The 20,875-nt window shown below is 33.7% G+C and overlaps 3 protein-coding genes across 3 annotated transcripts; all 3 read right to left on the reverse strand.

The window, feature by feature from the left end:
- Positions 1–1,154: 1,154 nt before the first annotated feature.
- Positions 1,155–2,013, reverse strand: LOC131599707 (disease resistance response protein Pi49-like). The gene is made up of 2 exons (XM_058871979.1): positions 1,743–2,013; positions 1,155–1,648 (listed from the first exon to the last, which is right to left on the reverse strand). The coding sequence occupies exons 1-2, from the start codon at positions 1,921–1,923 to the stop codon at positions 1,353–1,355; spliced, it is 477 nt and encodes a 158-aa protein (XP_058727962.1). The 5' UTR covers positions 1,924–2,013; the 3' UTR covers positions 1,155–1,352.
- A 7,262-nt stretch (positions 2,014–9,275) lies between these two features.
- On the reverse strand, positions 9,276–10,586 carry LOC131597899 (uncharacterized). Its single transcript, XM_058870559.1, has one exon. The coding sequence runs from the start codon at positions 10,584–10,586 to the stop codon at positions 9,276–9,278; it is 1,311 nt and encodes a 436-aa protein (XP_058726542.1).
- A 6,285-nt stretch (positions 10,587–16,871) lies between these two features.
- LOC131597900 (uncharacterized) lies at positions 16,872–17,837 on the reverse strand. The gene has a single exon (XM_058870560.1). It carries the CDS (start codon positions 17,835–17,837, stop codon positions 16,872–16,874), a length of 966 nt encoding a protein of 321 aa, XP_058726543.1.
- Between the last annotated feature and the right edge of the window lie 3,038 nt (positions 17,838–20,875).

The raw sequence follows: 20,875 nt of genomic DNA on the forward strand, positions 1-20,875 counted from the left end.
AAGGGTTAAATGGGCGGGATGGAAGTATTTACAATCTTTCCCTAAGTGTTGAATACGAGCTGTAAAACTCAGATATTTGACACTCGTATCTTATAAAATCAACTTAACCAATCAAACTTGTTTCTTCGCGGTGTGTGACCTTGAAAACCTTTTCAGAAATGAGTGTTTTTGAACCATTTAGACGCGAAACAAACAAAGGATTCAACCTCTAAGATTGAGCAGTAATCAAAAGATTGAACGCTCAAAATGTCTAACGCATCATTCTTTAAAAGCAATCAACCAACACATGGTTTTTTTACTATGAACTGTGTGGTCTTTAAATTCTTATTGTAGCTAACGATACGTAGGAGCGGGACCCAACATCTCGTCAGACTCAATAAACTAAAAAAAACCCTTGTTTTCTTTTCTCGCAATAAGTAGAGTATCACTGTTAGCTCCATGATTTTGGGATTGGCAGAATTTTGCTAAAACATGGTGCTTGAAAGATGTTAAGCCAGATGTCATAATATCTTGATCTCTTGATACAACTGAGTATGGACTTACATTAAAAATCAGATGTCCTGACTAATGTTGTGACAATTGAACCAGAAGATCAGTACACGCTGTTTGAAATCTTGATAGATTTAATTTGTTTAAATTTATTCTGTGATATTTCCTTTGGATAAATCTCATTGATTTACGCAGGTCAAGAAGATTTAATTTGGAACAAAGGAATCAAATCTCCACCAGAATTAAAGTTTTTAAAATTAGATGATTAAGACAATATTTGTTTTCAAGATTCAAAAAGATTTCTCTGCAGAGTTTTTGCAACTCTTAGCTTGTGGATCATGTAAAGTGTTTTGAAGCCTATGAACTGCTGAAGACTATTTAAAGAGATCCCTAGACCTAATGTAACCAAGTCTTTCACAATTGTAAAATTAGGGAAAGGTTAGAAAGCTTAGGTTTTGAGAGTCTCTTGTGTTTGATGAATTCAAGAAATGATCAAATGATGTTTGATGAATTCAAGCAATCCATTAAGAAGAAGGTCACCATGAATGATCATGGAAGAACGACGTATTTCTTAAGAGTTGAAGTTAAACATAACATAAATGAAATTTTCATTAATCATGAGAAGTATGCTAAAGAAAATTAGAACAACAATATTAAAAACCAAGTAAACAGAAATAGATGAAGAATTATTATCATTTATTGGATAGGTAGAAAATGACTAACAATCTCACACTCACACTTCCGCAACATAAGGAAAAGGAAATAAAAACATTACATCCGCACCCAAATTAAGCACACTAGATATTTAGTATAATGTGTCACAACAAACCATGTATAAAGCAAACACTTGATGATTATATGTTTTACTTGTAATCAGGATTAGCCACACAGTAACCCTCGAGAGCCTTGAAAAGACCATCACCCTTAGCTTTATCCTTCTTAAGTTGCTCTTCACTTGGAGCAGCATCACCTTTTGTGAAGTATGTCACAATCAGCTTTGCAATGGATCCTCCATTTGGTCCTGCAAACAATTTAGCCTCAAATAAGATCTTCTCAACTGTGTCTGGAAGCCCAGCACCTCCAACTATGCTGTAGTTGTAATTCCAGTTAACAGCATCTACTAACTCAATTTTGTGCAACACATGTTTGGTTTCACCATCTGCACATATAATTATGGAGTTTCTTTTAAATAAAATGAAATTAAAAAAGAATGAAAATTGCAATTAAAACTTTATATATGTACGTATACTGACCTTCAACGAAAGTGATTTTTTTTATCGTTCCAGCATCGCCGTTTCCTTCAACAACTTCAATACTTTTGATGTCATCAATAACTTTTGGGATAAGAGTGTTAGCATCTGTAACATGAGCTTTGTGAAGTATAGCAGGTGCTACAACAGAAGTTTTTTCATCATCAAAAGTGAAAACACCCATGATTTATAATGCTAGCTAGAATGAGAAATAATAAATTAATAATTTAGAAGATGCTTGGCTAGCTGTGAGATTTATGAGTGGAGTTATGTCTAGTATTTATAGGAACTAAACATGTATTTCTTAGAATTTAGATGGCCAATAGATGAAAATGATGACTAATATCAGGTCGTGGGGAATATTTTTCTTCACATGCTACATGAATTTGGATAATACTTTTCAATCTTGAACAACATGTGTAGTTGGAAAATATTAATTGCTTAAGAAAAATCTTAGAGAGACTATTTGGTAATAAAGGGCTTTGAAGTATAGCTAGGAAATTAAGTTATTTTATATGGGCCTACGCATTAAATATGACAAAATACAGCGTTTGAGTTCAATGTGATAAAATACAGTAAAATATTTTATGGAATTTATATATTCTTTTAATTATTCATTTTTAATAAATTAAAAATTTAAATTAATCAAAATTTAAAATATAAAGTTTTGGGATCAAAAGGGTTCAAACACCAACCTTTTTTTATCCCTAAGAGGCTAAGAATGGTCCATGTATTTTATATTTATTAACACAATGATTTTCTATATTTTTAAGTGTCATATGATTCATTTTTCTTGTTTGTCATATTAATGACTCTTGGAACATGTTAAAAAGAATGTTAGACTAAAAATTCATTTAAATATCAAATTTTGTAAAATAATATTTGATTATATTAAGATATTTAAGTTTTTTATAATGTTTAATTTTGTATAGTTTTATATATTTTAAAAAATGGTTTGTGATTTTAGTGAGTATGATTTTTTATTTAAATATTATTTATTTTATAATAGAGTTTAATAATAGTACACTGCCAGTATAAAAAAAATTACACATATATTCAATTAGAATATCTTAAAGTGTCAAATCATAAATGATTTGTAAATTTTACAGTGTGACTTGGTGCTTTACATGGTCGTCATTGATTGACAGTGTAAAAAAACTTTACACTGTCAATGCACCATCCCTTTTCTCTTTAATAACATATAGAAACTTCCAAACACATTTAATAATATTCAATATTATATAATTTACAATAGTTTAAAATCATTTGTTAATTTAGTCTGTATGGCTTTTTATTTAAATATTCAAACTTAAAATGTCCTAAAAGTCGTCACTTTTATAAAAGCCACTCATTTTTTCTAGTTTGTCTTTCTCAAAACTATATTTCTCAATTTCTAACCCAACCCACTTATTGAGACATACCTCTCAATTGTTGGCTTGCGATCTTGTTCTACACTGGTGGCAGAAAGCGAATTTTACACCCTTTATCTAGACAGATTACAGCTGTTATTATTTAGTGTTAATTCAAAGGGTGAGATATGCGAAAAAAATTTCATTTTAATTTTAAAACAGGTGTTAAAAGTGATATATTACATCCTATTTTATTTAAAATGGGTGTAAAATATCATATATTGACATTGAATTTCAACGCATTTACGTCATAATTTAACTAAATCGAGTGTAAAATGAATGATATTTACAAAGAATGTAAACGACTTTACACCCTATTTTAGATATGTCGGGTGTATAATATTTGATAATTACATTGACATACAATGAATTTACACCTTATATTAGATACAACGGGTGTAAAATATCCCAATATACTTTTAACACTTCTTTGAAAATTCATTAAACCAATTTTTTTAGATATTCCTGATAATTCGATAAACAAAAAAAGCTAACAAAAACAAACAGATTATGTCATCTTCATGTATCTAGTACCAACAAGTTATACCTCAAACAAAAATTATATCCATAAGAAAAAACAATCACTTTTTTCATCTATCATAGGTGTGTGTGTGAGTAGGTTTGTGTGTGAGTGTGTGTTTTTTTTTCAATGGCTTTCGTTTTGGATTAAATGTTCTTTTAGATTTTGCTTTTCAACCATTTGCAAAACAAAATGATTCCAAAGTTGTTGGATGTAGTCATGTTACTGTTTTTAATATGATGAGGTGTCTGTGTCTATCTTTTTTTTGGAAGAATAAAAAATTCTATATATTTCCAAAAATAGTTATATACAAAGCGATCCATAGGGTCCAACAAACAACTACTAAAGAACAAAATCTACAACCATATCATAGAAAGAAAGGAGCAATCATTCCTCTAAGATTTGGTTTTCTCCACATCCTATTTTGAAAAAGGGTTAAATATGATTGTTGTTCTCTAAATATTGCACATTTCACTTTTTAGTTCCTCAAAATATTTCTTTCAAGGAATGGTCTTCCTAAATATTTGCATTCATATTTTTGGTCCCTCTTGCAATTTAGCGACGATTTTTACAACTTAACGACAAAATTAACGACAGTTTTAACGAGTATTTACTACTTAACGATTGAATTAGCGACGGTTTTAGTTAGAGGAAAAAAATGTGGACGAAAAATTTTAGAAAAACAATTTATTAAAAGAAATTTTTCTTAAAAAAATTAAAAAATAAAAAATGAAATATTTAGGAGTACCACAATCATATTTAACGCTTTGAAAAAAATTCAGATTTTGGTGTTTAGAAAATAACAAATTTTGTAAACAAGTCAAAGTAAGTTGGAAGTATTCAAAATATTCACAATATATTCACTCTTTCTGATTCACATTTTCAAAATAAGACTAAATTTGGGAGTCTTACTTTTATAATATTCGTACTACTACTATTCAACTTGTACGAAAAATATTGCACTCTAGTATCTTTCTATATCAGAAATATTGCAATCTCATGACGCCATTCAAGAATGCTTAATTTAATTATACTATTAATTAGTTAGAAATAGTACTTATGTTAGTGAAGGAATATTAATTTTTGGTTACCCTTGTTAAAATAGAGTAATTTACGCTCGTAAGTGATGTGCACAAATACAATTTTCTCATATAAAAGTAAAATTTTAAAATCAAATATTTATTATATCATTTAATCATAATTTTTTTTACTAATGTAAATTTCTGAGATAGTGGAAACTTTCAACAAAAATTTCAGATATAGAATTAAGTCATATTTATTTAGACTAAACCATTTGTTAAAGAATCAAACTGTTATATTTAGTATAAATAAAAAAAATCTTTTTTTTGTTTTTCGCAAAAAAAATGATTTTTTTTTATTTTCGAAAAAATATTGACTTTTTTTAGTAACCCAATTTTACTGTAATTTCAAAAAAAATAATCAATTTTACTGTATTTAAAAAGCGATTTTACCTTATTTTCTAAAAACACCTGATTTTATTGTATTTTTGGAAAACTCGATTTGACTGTATTTTTTAAAAAACTCGATTTACAGTATTTTCAAAAACTCGATTTTGCCTTATTTTCAAAAAACCTGATTTTATTATATTTTCAAAAACTTGATTCTACTGTATTTGTAAAAAAACTAAATTTACCGTATTTTCAGCAAAACCCAATTTTATTGTATTTTTAAAAAAAACTCGATTTTACAGAATTTTTCAGAAGACGTGATTTTATTATATTTTCAAAAAACTCGATGTTACTGTGTTTTTAGAAAAATCGATTTACTGTATTTTGAAAAAAACTCGTTTTTACTATATGTACAAAAAACTCGATTTCTGATAATGATGAATTATCTTTGCAAACACAACACTTATTGAGTGCTATTACTGGCACTTTTCACACGAGATTTCTAACTCAGTTAAATGAAAAGAAATTGTGATTGCTTGTGCCAACTTCTCTAGAACTTCATTTGAGTCTGCTTTTCTTTATTGTAATGTCACATTTTTACTGTAGTGTGAATTGAACATGGTTTATGTTTTTTTGAGAAGAGAATGATGAAAAATTTGTGCAAATGCATAGTTAATTGAATTCTATGAGCATCACTTACACACGAGATTTCAGACTCTTGACCTTGAAATAACTTTTGATATAAACAAGAAATGGTTGCCATTCTAACACGTAGATGACTTGATTTTTACAAGAAATGGTCAAATCATACTTGATGAGTTCAAGCAATATATTAAGAAGAAGCTCACGATGAATGATCTTGGAAGAATGTCGTATTTGTTAGGAGTTGAAGTCAAGCATGACATAAATGAAATTTTCATTCATCATGAGAAGTATGCTAAAGAAAATTAGAACAACTATATAAAAAACCAAGTAAACATAAATAGATGAAGTATTATTATCATTTATTGGGTAGGTAGAAAATGACTTACAATCTCACACTCAAACTTCCGCAACATAAGGAAAAGGAAATAAAAACATTACATCGGCACCCAAATTAAGCACACTAGATATTTAGTATAACGTGTCACAACAAACCATGTATAAAGCAAACACTTGATGATTATATGTTTTACTTGTAATTAGGATTAGCCACATAGTAACCCTCGAGAGCCTTGAAAAGACCATCACCATTAGCTTTATCCTTCTTGAGATGCTCTTCACTAGGAGCAGCATCACCTTTTGTGAAGTATGTCACACTCAGCTTTGCAGTGGATCCTCCATTTGGTCCTGCAAACAATTTAGCCTCAAATAAGATCTTCTCAACTGTGTCTAGAAGCCCAGCACCTCCAACTATGCTATAGTTGTAATTCCAGTTAACAACATCTACTAACTCTATTTTGTGCAACACATGCTTGGTTTCACCATCTGCATATGATAATTATGGAGTATCTTTTAAATAAAATGAAATTAAAAAAGAATGAAAATTGCAATTAAAACTTTATATATTTGCGTATACTGACCTTCAACGAAAGTGGTTTTTTTGATAGTTCCAGCACCGCCGTTTCCTTCAACAATTTCAATACTTTTGATGTCATCAATAACCTTTGGGATAAGAGTGTTAACATCTGTAACATGAGCTTTGTGTAGTATAGCAGGTGCTACAACAGAAGTTTTTTCATCATCAAAGTGAAAACACCCATGATTTATAATGCTAGCTAGAATGAGAAATAACAAATTAATAATCTAGAAGATGCTTGGCTAGCTGTTTTTTTTTTGTAAGCAAGTTTCATTAATGAGAATAAAAGTTCACGGAACAAGATTACAAAAGACACGGGCAAAGCCGCGGAAGGAAAATTACCCATCAATTGAGACCTAACTTAAGTAATACAAAGGGTTTTTGTCGAACTCATAAAGTTACAATTGGTATGGAGAATATTCCCAATAAAAGACCACCTCCATAACAGCGCTTTACAACTCCAAACGACATCACGGGTGTTCCACACCGCATTCTTGAAAATAATGCCATTTTTGACAAGCCATATACTCCAAATAATAGCCATCCAAATACACCCCATCTTACTTTTGCTAAGTTTCTTTTATTTACAAAAAGAAAACCAAATCCAAAAACTCTCCTTAATATCCGCCCCTTTGTAATTGGACAAACCTATCCAAGAAGCCGTTTCCTTCCAAACCTCATCCACCTTTCGGCAACTCAAGAAAAGATGAAGGGTAGATTCTAAATAATCCTCACAAACAACACAACAAAGAATAGAGGTAGAAGATAAAATACCTCGAGACAATAAGGAATCCTTTGTTGCAATCCTATACTTGAAGCATCTCCATCCAAACGCTTTTACTTTTAAAGGAATGTCTCCCTTCCAAAGAAGATAAGTAACAAAATCAAAGCGATTAGGAGGTCTGAAAATCAAAACCCCGTTACGGATGGCACCGTAGCAAGAAGAGACGGAAAAAGAGTCATGTCCCAACGGACGCCAAACCGCTCGGTCTCTCATACCATAATCCGACGAAAAAACCGCATCAAGCCGGTGAAAATCCAACATATCCCACAAGGCGATCAAATTGCCTTCCAAACCTTCCGGGACTAAGGGAATCCCCAAGTCATTCCACACCCACACATAACCATCCCACGCTCCTATGCAAGCAACGGAAACATCCTATAAAAGAGAGATAGCAAAAAGAGACGGAAATAACAAATTTAAAATTCCCTCCTCTAACCAAGAGGAATGCCAAAAAGATGTAGAGTAACCATAACCAAGGCGAAAAGAAACATTATTAGCAAAAAAGTCCCCGGACAACCTTTTATCCAAGGACAAGATATCCGACCACTAAACCGACTTCGAACTATACTTATCAGTTTTCCTCCTTCAATAATCATCCTAAGCTTTATATCACCGTAACGAGCTTTAAGCATCATATACCAAATAGAATTAGACTCCTCCAAAATTCTCCACTTCCACTTACAAAGGAGAGCCAAATTAAAAACTTCAAGACTCTTCAAACCTAACCCTCCGTTATCTATCGGAGTGCAAACATCTTCCCAATGCACCCAATGAATACTTTTCTTCTCCTTCACACCATCCCATAGGAAATTACTTTGAATTCTATTAATCTCCCGAATCACCTTTTTAGGAGCCAAATAAAATGAAAGAGTAAAAATGGGTAAACTACCTAACACCGATTTCAAGAGAGTCATTCTTCCCCCAAAGCTAAGCCACCTCCCTTTCCACGTGCTCAACCGTTTCCTACTATTATCCACCAAAGGGTTCCAAAAATTAATCCTTTTAGGATTAGAACCAATGCGAATACCAAGAAAAGAAAACTCCTTTTCCTCCCTTTTACAAGAAAGAAAGGAAGTTGCCACCTCCAAGAACCTAGCATTAATATTTATACCAATGAGCTTACTCTTATTAAAATTAATTCCAAGACCCAACACCATCTCGAAACCTCTCAACACCGCTTTAATGTCCCATAAGTGCTTCCAACTACCATCTCCAACCAATAAAGTGTCATCCGCAAATTGAAGCACATCTATAAAACAATTGCCTTTAACATTAAAACCAACAAAATTCCCATTTTCCACCGCCTTGTTAACCATAACTTTAAGACCTTCCGCTACGATCACAAAAAGGAAAGGAGATAAGGGATCACCTTGCCGGAGTCCCCGTTCCACCACAAACTCTTTTGTGGGACTACCATTAACGAGAACCGACATTTTACTAGTGAAGATTAATACGTCCATCCATTTCATCCACACATCCCCAAAGCCCATCCATATCAACATAAATTTAATAAAATTCCAACTCACCTTATCATACGCCTTTTCAAAATCCACTTTAAAGAGAAGACAATCCCTCCCTTCCTTTGTGGAAAAATCAACCACTTCGTTCGCCACAAGAACCCCATCTAGCAATTGGCGACCCAGAACAAAAGCGCTTTGGCAAGAAGAAATGATAGAATGCAAAACTCTTTTAATCCTACCGGCCAACACTTTCGAAATAACCTTATAAATGCAACCCACCAAACAAATTGGGCGATAGTCGTCCAACCTCAATGGGTTAGAAGACTTAGGAATCAAAGATAAAAACGAAGAGGTAATAGCTTTAGAAAACACACCTCCCGAATGTAACTCCTTGAATCAAGCAACCAAATCATCCTTTAAGAAAGACCAACAATTCTTCACAAAAAGGAGAGTAAAACCATCTGGCCCCGGGCTTTTCGAACCTTCACAATTCCACACCGCCTCCTTTAATTCCTCTTCGGAGAACGGAAACTCGAGAGAAGCGCTATCCTCCCTACTCAAAGATTTGAATGAAACGTTCTCTAAAACCGGCCTACTAACACAATCCTCCTTGAACTTGTCATTGAAATGACGCCAAACTTCTTCCTTAACCTCATCTACTTTAACATAGATTCCACTACTAGTGGAGATGGAGCTAAGATGATTCCTCCTCCTCCTTTCTTTCATTACCCTATGGAAGAATTTACTATTAGAATCTCCATCATTAAGCCACTTTAATCTAGATTTTTGAATAAACATATTCTCCTTAATTTTGAGATTTAACCAAAATCTACTACTAGCCTTTCTTTTGATAGCTTGAACCTCATTACTAACATCATCACAATCATCCGCCTCATTCAATTCTCTAATCCCCTCCTCCACTTCCAAATCATATTTTCCAAAAACCACTTTATTCCACCACTTGAGTCTATCCTTTATAATACGAAATTTCTCCTTTAAAATAAAATCTCCTCTACCACTAACTATAATCGCCTTCCATTCTACCTCAACAAAAAGCATGAAATCTTTATTATGGAACCATTCGTTATTAAACTTGAACGGTTTCGGACCCCAATCCTCCTTATCAACAACCAACCACACCGAACAATGATCCGACACATCTCTTTGCTCAATTAATTGACCCACCACTCCCCAAGAAGAAACAATGTTTCCATCAAGAATGAAGCGATCCAACCTACTCTTGGATTTTCCGTCCGCGCTAAACCAACTATATTTTTTTCCTTTGCACGGAACATCTATCATGCCACAATCATCAATGAAATTAGAAAACTCCCTCCATTCCAATTTATTAGCCGAAATAGAAGTTCTGAATCTCTCACTTCTCTTCTTAATAGCGTTAAAATCGCCTTCAAATAACCAATCCCCATCATTATATTTATCCTTTATATTTACCAAATCCTTCCAGAATGAATGCTTCAAGGACAAGTTGCAAGAAGAATAAACATTAATACAATAATAAAATTTATTCCTCCAACTAACCTTGTCACCAAGATAACCCGGCCCACGAAAACTCAACACCACCGATAAGGAACTAGCTTTCCACAAAGTAAGGATTCCGCCCGACATACCTTCCGACTCAGAAAAAGAAAAATCACAATCCGAATTGCCCCAAAAGCTTCTCGCCACCACTTCCGAAATATGACTCATTTTAGTTTCTTGAATGAAAAACAAGTCCGCCTTGTCCCTTTGAATAATACTACTAATCCTCTTTCTATTAATCCCACTACCCCTTCCCCTTATATTAAGAGATCCAACAATCATTGCAAAGAGGTATGATTCGCATTCCCTCCTAATGAACTCCGCGTCTCCTTATTTTTTAGTTCACTCGATACCACCCCTAAATTAGATATGGCCTTCCAAAGTTTATCCCCCGAGACAATACCGAAATTACTAAGGATCCTTTGGTTACATCTAATAAAGTCCGAGTCTGTCGCACTGTCTACACAGCAAACAGCCCCACTAGCCAACACATTGGCACCTGCATTAGAACCGGAAACAGCACCAAAATCCTTCGAACACAACTTCTCAACGGCAGCTGTAACACCCCAAATTCTACCCGAAAAATATAATAAAATCAGAGTATAAATTTCAAACAAGTTCATTTGAGGTATCACATATTCGTCATTTCAAAAACAGTTACGGCTTATTTGCCTTCCCTCATAGATACATAGCACAAAAATTTAAAACGATAATCAAATCATTACTAAAAATCACTTTGTTTAAATTCAATAATTAACTTGCAGCGGAATCAACAAACTTTATAAATATTCAATTCAAGTCGTAGCATCATTGCACGGTAACTTTAAGTTACAATTTAAAACATAGTTCACTTAAAATTCAGCAAACAACATAATAAATAAAACAATCTCTTTATCCCCCCGAGTGCTACGTATCAGAGCAAGACACCAACTCAAATAACAGCAACTAAAGACTTCATAAAATCACTTCAAACTTCCACCGCTATCTTGAGTACCTGTCAATTTCCCATGGTAGGGAAACATCATTCAAAAAGGGTGAGATATCTACCAATATAAACAAACGCATGATAAACAATATATTAGAATTAAATCATACAAAATTATCACGTTACGGATTTCAGACAACAGTTATAATAACAATTAACCTGAACAGTTATAATAACAAAAATCAACAACAACAACAACGTATTAATAGTTATAACAACTATTTCTCATCTTCCAGACAATACCTACCACAACACGTCATTAGTATAACAACTTATAATTACAAATTCACATTATCACAATTCAACAACTCAAGTCACATCACGTCACAATTAAATCACACTCATGCCACATATAACGAGACTCTAACAAATGCACATGCATGTGGTACCCAGGGCTTCAGCCCCCATCGCCAATTGCCAGTTAACAGAGGCATCAAGGCATAAGCCTTCTTCACTAATTTGCCAATCCAGGCCGTCGCCAAAATGCATATGTATATGAATGCAACAAACACATACAACAACAACATTATCGTCACAAAAGGCATAAGCCTATATCGTCGCTATACCAATAAATAGAGGTATACATCGTCACTGAAACATCCTGCAACTTCGCATAAAACAACAACAATATACACATCACTCAGAAATCACAAAGAAATAACAACACAACGTACTCATCATAATTCACAAAACAAGCCGATCACAATCACCTACTAGCATATACGAACTACATCTACAATTTTCAATTAATTCCGGATAACTAAATACACCATAATCCCACATACAATCATCATATTCCTATCTCCAAGTATTCCAATAATTATTTTGCACTACAAATTTAACTACACTATCGATTCAACAACAACAAGATTCGACACAATAGCATAAAAATTATTGTTTTGCAACATAAATCACACACAAATAAACCGGAATAATTTCCTACGAAATTAACCCCCGCATATCATTCATCATGAGTTCGGTTATAGAGTTAGAACCCCACCCCTTACCTTGTATTCGGAGTCCGCTCTACAATTCTACCGATCGAAGCCATCTAGCCTTAGCTCCCAACCATTGCCTCTTTTAATCAGAATCAAAATCTGAAAATTTTCCCAAATATGCAGCTTCAGTGCGATGATGATATCTCACAACTCAAACCTTATTTTGAAGATCCCAACGGTCAAAAGTTAGATACATGTATTGCGAACCTACCCACAAAATTTGACAACGATCCAACGGTTAACGAATCGGGGATCTTCGATTTAGTGAGGCTGCTGCAAGAAAAACGGGAATGAATTTCTCTCTTATTTTCTCTCTTCTCTACAACTTCCCATGTCCAATTCCCCAAGACTTTTTCTCTTCTAATTAGCCTAATCCTTATCTTAACTTAATTTCATTAAACCTATTGGGCCTAACATTCACACCCCACCTTTTACTACCACCATCACTTAATTAAGTCCATATAGTAAATTTAGTATTTCTTCAATACTATTTCTACAACTTAATCAATTAACTAATCAACTAATTAATCATAAAAACCCATGTCAACGATTCTCAACACTCCACAAATTCAATAATTAAATTCGAAATAATTTGAATGTATATAATTAAATAATTAACTAAATACCGGGTGTTACAACTCTCCCCCACTTAGAATATTTTCGTCCTCGAAAATTTATCCGATACAACCATCATCGACTACACTTCCATGTCCAACCATCCAACATAACAACCCATTAACACATCTCAAATCGACTACACATATGTCGACCATTCCGGTACTTCTTCAACATAATCGTTACTAACTTGTAAACTATTCCAACGCTATTCGAAAGTGCGAACATCGACGCCATGCAGCGACACTCTTTACGGTATCTCCAAAACTTCTCAAATGGTACACTAATTCTTAAAATTTATTTTCAACAAACCTATTAATTACTCCTTAAATTCACTTAACTTTGACACTGACGTCCTGTGCGGCACCAACAAACAAGTCCAGTTCCAAGGACAAGCGTAACCGCAAACTTCATCTCTTTCCAACATCATCTTGTTACAAATAATTCTATTAAAGCTGCTGGAACCATTTTTTAAATAAATTTCATTTCGTTAGCTTTCCAACGCTTCAAACGGGACTCAAATCGGATGTCCAGAACTCTAGTTATGAATTTTTGAAGTTTCACAAAAAATTCAGCAATTTCCTGCGTTTTGCTTACGGAAATTTCACTCCGAAACCTGTTTTTCTTCAACTTAAACATATTCCAATAACTCTTAACATATCTCCTCACTCCCAAACTTTTTATAACTCGAGAGGCACATTCTTTCGCCAAAATTCAGTTTTTGAAACACCCAGACAACAATCCTCTTTGCGAACTTGCAACTGAACCACATCCGAGAAGCAAAGCTTCTCCCCCACTTCGCTCAAGCTAATTCCTGCAACAACCAGAAAGCAACAAGTACCGACAGTGTTTCACACACTTGTCGCGTACAGAGGAATAAACAACATTAGACAACTTGGCCGGACCGACCGACCTGCTCTGATACCACTTGTGTAACACCCCAAATTCTACCCGAAAAATATAATAAAATCAGAGTATAAATTTCAAACAAGTTCATTTGAGGTATCACATATTCGTCATTTCAAAAACAGTTACGGCTTATTTGCCTTCCCTCATAGATACATAGCACAAAAATTTAAAACGATAATCAAATCATTACTAAAAATCACTTTGTTTAAATTCAATAATTAACTTGCAGCGGAATCAACAAACTTTATAAATATTCAATTCAAGTCGTAGCATCATTGCACGGTAACTTTAAGTTACAATTTAAAACATAGTTCACTTAAAATTCAGCAAACAACATAATAAATAAAACAATCTCTTTATCCCCCCGAGTGCTACGTATCAGAGCAAGACACCAACTCAAATAACAGCAACTAAAGACTTCATAAAATCACTTCAAACTTCCACCGCTATCTTGAGTACCTGTCAATTTCCCATGGTAGGGAAACATCATTCAGAAAGGGTGAGATATCTACCAATATAAACAAACGCATGATAAATAATATATTAGAATTAAATCATACAAAATTATCACGTTACGGATTTCAGACAACAGTTATAATAACAATTAACCTGAACAGTTATAATAACAAAAATCAACAACAACAACGTATTAATAGTTATAACAACTATTTCTCATCTTCCAGACAATACCTACCACAACACGTCATTAGTATAACAACTTATAATTACAAATTCACATTATCACAATTCAACAACTCAAGTCACATCACGTCACAATTAAATCACACTCATGCCACATATAACGAGACTCTAACAAATGCACATGCATGTGGTACCCAGGGCTTCAGCCCCCATCGCCAATTGCCAGTTAACAGAGGCATCAAGGCATAAGCCTTCTTCACTAATTTGCCAATCCAGGCCGTCGCCAAAATGCATATGTATATGAATGCAACAAACACATACAACAACAACATTATCGTCACAAAAGGCATAAGCCTATATCGTCGCTATACCAATAAATAGAGGTATACATCGTCACTGAAACATCCTGCAACTTCGCATAAAACAACAACAATATACACATCACTCAGAAATCACAAAGAAATAACAACACAACGTACTCATCATAATTCACAAAACAAGCCGATCACAATCACCTACTAGCATATACGAACTACATCTACAATTTTCAATTAATTCCGGATAACTAAATACACCATAATCCCACATACAATCATCATATTCCTATCTCCAAGTATTCCAATAATTATTTTGCACTACAAATTTAACTACACTATCGATTCAACAACAACAAGATTCGACACAATAGCATAAAAATTATTGTTTTGCAACATAAATCACACACAAATAAACCGGAATAATTTCCTACGAAATTAACCCCCGCATATCATTCATCATGAGTTCGGTTATAGAGTTAGAACCCCACCCCTTACCTTGTATTCGGAGTCCGCTCTACAATTCTACCGATCGAAGCCATCTAGCCTTAGCTCCCAACCATTGCCTCTTTTAATCAGAATCAAAATCTGAAAATTTTCCCAAATATGCAGCTTAAGTGCGATGATGATATCTCACAACTCAAACCTTATTTTGAAGATCCCAACGGTCAAAAGTTAGATACGTGTATTGCGAACCTACCCACAAAATTTGACAACGATCCAACGGTTAACGAATCGGGGATCTTCGATTTAGTGAGGCTGCTGCAAGAAAAACGGGAATGAATTTCTCTCTTATTTTCTCTCTTCTCTACAACTTCCCATGTCCAATTCCCCAAAACTTTTTCTCTTCTAATTAGCCTAATCCTTATCTTAACTTAATTTCATTAAACCTATTGGGCCTAACATTCACACCCCACCTTTTACTACCACCATCACTTAATTAAGTCCATATAGTAAATTTAGTATTTCTTCAATACTATTTCTACAACTTAATCAATTAACTAATCAACTAATTAATCATAAAAACCCATGTCAACGATTCTCAACACTCCACAAATTCAATAATTAAATTCGAAATAATTTGAATGTATATAATTAAATAATTAACTAAATACCGGGTGTTACAGCAGCATCCTGTCTCCGATGCCCTTCCTTTCCAACAAACTCAACCACAACTCCTTTTTCCTTCCCTAACCTCTTCTTAACCCCCTGGACTTACTGTTTCTCGAATGGCCTGCTAGCAGAGACACTCTCCGTCTCCTTCTATGCTTACCGGTAATGCTTTCTCCGCCAACAACCCCGCACTTCACCGGAAAAATCATAACAGAATCAAGCTCTATGCCCCTTCCACTGCCAGCAACCAAATCTATCTTCTCCATCACTGAGTCAGCGACCCAGGTGTCCTCGGACCTGAACACCGAAATAGTCTGACCCTGCATATCATTCTGAGAATTCTTAGGGGAAATACCCTCCATAGATTGCTCAATACCAGCCCTAGAGATGCCCTGCTCTACAACAAATCCAAACACATCCTTCACCACTGTCGCAGCGCTACTTGGAACACGCCTAGTAGCAGCTATATCAGACATAAAACACCCATTAACACTTTCAATTGCTTTGTCAAAAACACCGTCATGACTAGTAGCTACTGCAGGGATAGGCGGAACCTGTTCAGCAGAGACAGACTCAAAAATCCTATCAGAATTTCCAACCTCCTTCTGCCCTATGACTATACCCGCTCCCATTTCTGAAAATTGTTCTATGCTGTCGGACGACATAGCAAACTCAGACCCTACTCCCTCATCAGACGAACCAATAACCCAATCGTCCTCTGAAACAGAGGAACCCACCGACTTGACACAATTCGATGAAACTGTCTTAAGCCGAACAGCACCATAAATGTCTTCCCTTAGAACAAGTGGGAACACTTTATCATCAATAATAGCTTGAAAAGAAGACGGTACAACGAACGAAGAAGTGACTTTCACCATTATTCTCGCAACGTCCAGAAATTGCCTTTCGAAGTATGTTCATCTATGCACACAAAAGTTCCCATCGTGTCAGCTATCCCCATAAAAAAGTCAGAAGACCAAGCATGAGCCAGAATTCCGAAGATTCGAATCCACACCACTCTACTATCATCGACTTTAGCATCCTCCCATTTCTTTATCTCTGTAAACCAAGTCCTCCACCACGTCTCGCCTTCTCCGATAAGGTCTTCAATATACCCCTCCTCCATCTCCTCCAGCAAACACAAATTACCACCCATCAGAGAAACTTTAATCGCGAAAAAGCCTTCCATCTCGAAGTGAGTCTGAATATTATATGCCGAACCCGGTACAATAACCTTACAAACGTAAGCTTTGTTTAACCTCATCCTATCCTCTTCCTTCGACATGTAACAGAAACTCAGCCCTTGTTCTTCTTTCTTACGACTACAGTTTTCCCTCTCCTTGTTGACAACCTCAGCGAAACTCCGATTATCCCTCCACATCTCCTTCCTGACCACATTGTGATTAACAAAAACCACTTCTTTCTCCTTACCCTTAGAGCCTCCAACAGCAACATTCCTCTGATACCGCGGTATATTAGCATGAATTTTCTTACCATCAATGATCACATTATCTATCCGCACCGCCAACAAACGCTCATCCTCCACTTCCACGAATCTCGCAAAGCCGAACCTCTTCCCAATATTGTTCCTCCTTGGTGAAATTGAAACCTCTACCACTCTACCAATACACCCAAACAACTCGAACAACTCCTTAGACACAGAGAATTCAAGAATTTTAGAAAAGTAAATAGAATTCACTAGTTTCTCCTTCAGCCCCTTAAAGTTCAAATTTTTTCCACCATAGGGAACCGTATCCCACCGAGGTTTCCAACTGTGAAATAGTCTTCTGTTTTTGACCTCCATCCACCCTCCCCCTCTAACAGCATATCGATACTCTCTCATGATAGAACCCAAAAGCGGACCACCCTAAATCAGAATCTCAAAACCTCCACCGTAGACCGCAAAAGCGAAAATGCAGAGCGAAACAAAATCCAAGAGACACAAACCTACCAGGTGACGACGCCGTGCAGAAGAAGACCGGCGAACCCTAAGTGCCTTAAATCAGTATCTGAATCCACCCCCCCCCCCCCCCAACAAGGTCACTGAGCCCTAAAGCCAGGAGTTTAAACCAAAATTGAGAAGATGGAAGGTACCTTTCTAAGAGCCACTATAGGGATCCACCAGAGAGAGCACGAAAAAGCACCGTCGAAGAACCTGCTGGGAATCGCATTTCAAATCGCTTGCCGGAAGAACTTATAGCTGTGTGATTTATGAGTGGAGTTATGTCTAGTATTTATAGGAACTAAACATGTATTGCTTAGAATTTAGATGGCCAATAGATGAAAATGATGACTAATGTCAGGTCGTTGGGAATTTTTTTTCTTCACATGCTTCATGAATTTGGATAATACTTTTCAATATTGAACAACATGTGTAGTTGGAAAATATTAATTACTTAAGAAATTTCTTAGAGAGACTATTTGCTACTTTATTGTATAGCTAAGAAAATAAGTTATTTTATATAACCGTAAAATATTGTTATTTTATATAACCGTAAAATATTAATGAGTCTGTTTGTTTCAGCTTTAACAAAATAGTTTTTTTTTTTATTTATATTTTTTAAAACAGATTTTCTAAAATCATTTTTTAAAATATTGCAAATTTTTTAAATTTTTTTTTTTTTTTTTTAAAATGAAACACTAATTTTGATATCTTATAACATAAACATACATTATTGAAGACTAAAATTTAGTCAAAATCTCAATTTTTTCAAAAAGTGCTATATTTAAAAAATGATTTTTATAAAAATCTATTTGAAATAGTTTTAAAATTAAGTGATTTTTTGAAATTTTGATATCCAATTTTTTTTATTCATAAATGAAATACCTAAAATCATGTTTTAAGAATAATCATTCAAATTAAATTTGTATTTGAAGCTTTTATAAAGATTTCTTTGTAAAATATTTTTACACAAAATTATTTAACACTATAAAAATTATTTTTTTAAAAAACCAAAACAAACGGTCCCAATATAAAAAAGATTTTAAACTCTAATATTGATTAGACATTAAATTAGAAAATAAATTATATATAGTAACGTATCTAATTTTATAATTTGTTTTATTGATTTTAGATCAAACTTTAATAAACATGATAAAATACACGATTTAAGTTAAATTTGATAAAATAAAATAGATTTTTATTAGAGTTATAATTAGTTTATTTATATTTAGTTTTTTTATATTTAGTTTATAAAGTGTAATATAATTATACTTTTTAGTATAGTTTATTTAGTTAATTTTTTAATTAGAGTTATTTAGTTTAGTTATTTGATATTAATTAATGAATTTTACTAAGTAATTTCAATTAATCTTATTAATTACTTATTTTCTTTTGCAATTTGGTTATTTTCATTTCTTATTTTACACTTAGATCTATTGGGGTAGTTTGATTTTACCTTTATTTCTTTACATTTATCCACAATATCCCCATTCGACAAAGTGTACTCTCATCCACATGACATTGTAATAATTTTATCGATTTTCATTTTTTTTTGTTTGTTAATCAAGATTATGATATATTAAAATCAATCATTTTCATAAAAAGATAAAAACAAATTTGATCCAACGTCGGATTTTTTCTAAATTAAATACAAAAAATGAATGCAACGCAAGTTCTTGATCTAACATCGAGTATCTCTGCTATATACCTCAAATGATTTCTTAATAAATTCAAACGCATGATTCAATGTTAAATCATTTATCTACGTGAAAATCATTTTCTTTAGAAAATAGGATTGAATGGACGAGCGTGAAGTATTTCCTAACTCTTCCTAAATTAATTAGATACGAGTTTCTTGACTTAGTCATTCAAATAATTATGATCCAACTAAAGTACTTTTAAATAAGTAAGTTTAGTTTAACTAAAGAAACGACAAACGAGCAAGTGAGAAGTATTTCCTACATTTCTCACAAGTAATTGAATACGAGTTAAGTAGTTTGGCCATGATACTCATATGCTGATAACGAGTTAAGACAGGAATCATCTCATTCTTTTCAATAAAAGGGTTAAATGGGCGGGATGGAAGTATTTACAATCTTTCCCTAAGTGTTGAATACGAGCTGTAAAACTCAGATATTTGACACTCGTATCCTATAAAATCAACTTAACCAATCAAACTTGTTTCTTCGCGGTGTGTGACCTTGAAAACCTTTTCAGAAATGAGTGTTTTTGAACCATTTAGACGCGAAACAAACAAAGGATTCAACCTCTAAGATTGAGCAGTAATCAAAAGATTGAACGCTCAAAATGTCTAACGCATCATTCTTTAAAAGCAATCAACCAACACATGGTTTTTTATTATGAACTGTGTGGTCTTTAAATTCCTATTGTAGCTAACGATACGTAGGAGCGGGACCCAACATCTCGTCAGACTCAATAAACTAAAAAAAAAACCTAGTTTTCTTTTTCTCGCTATAAGTAGAGTTTCACTGTTAGCTCCATGATTTTGGGATTGGCAGAATTTTGCTAAAACATGGTGCTTGAAAGATGTTAAGCCAGAGGTCATAATATCTTGATCTCTTGATACAACTGAGTATGGACTTACATTAAAAATAAGATGTCTTGACTGATGTTGTGACAATTGAACCAGAAGATCAGTACATGCTGTTTGAAATCTTGATAGATTTAATTTGTTTAAATTTATTCTGTGATATTTCCTTTGGATAAATCTCATTGATTTACGCAGGTCAAGAAGATTTAATCTGGAGCAAAGGAATCAAATCTCCACCAGAATTAAAGTTTTTAAAATTAGATGATTAAGACAATATTTGTTTTCAAGATTCAAAAAGATTTCTCTGCAGAGTTTTGCAACTCTTAGCTTGTGGATCATGTAAAGTGTTTTGAAGCCCATGAACTGCTGAAGACTATTTAAAGAGATC

The sequence above is a fragment of the Vicia villosa genome, linkage group LG4 (genome assembly GCF_029867415.1).
Source record: "Vicia villosa cultivar HV-30 ecotype Madison, WI linkage group LG4, Vvil1.0, whole genome shotgun sequence".
Taxonomy (NCBI): domain Eukaryota; kingdom Viridiplantae; phylum Streptophyta; class Magnoliopsida; order Fabales; family Fabaceae; genus Vicia; species Vicia villosa.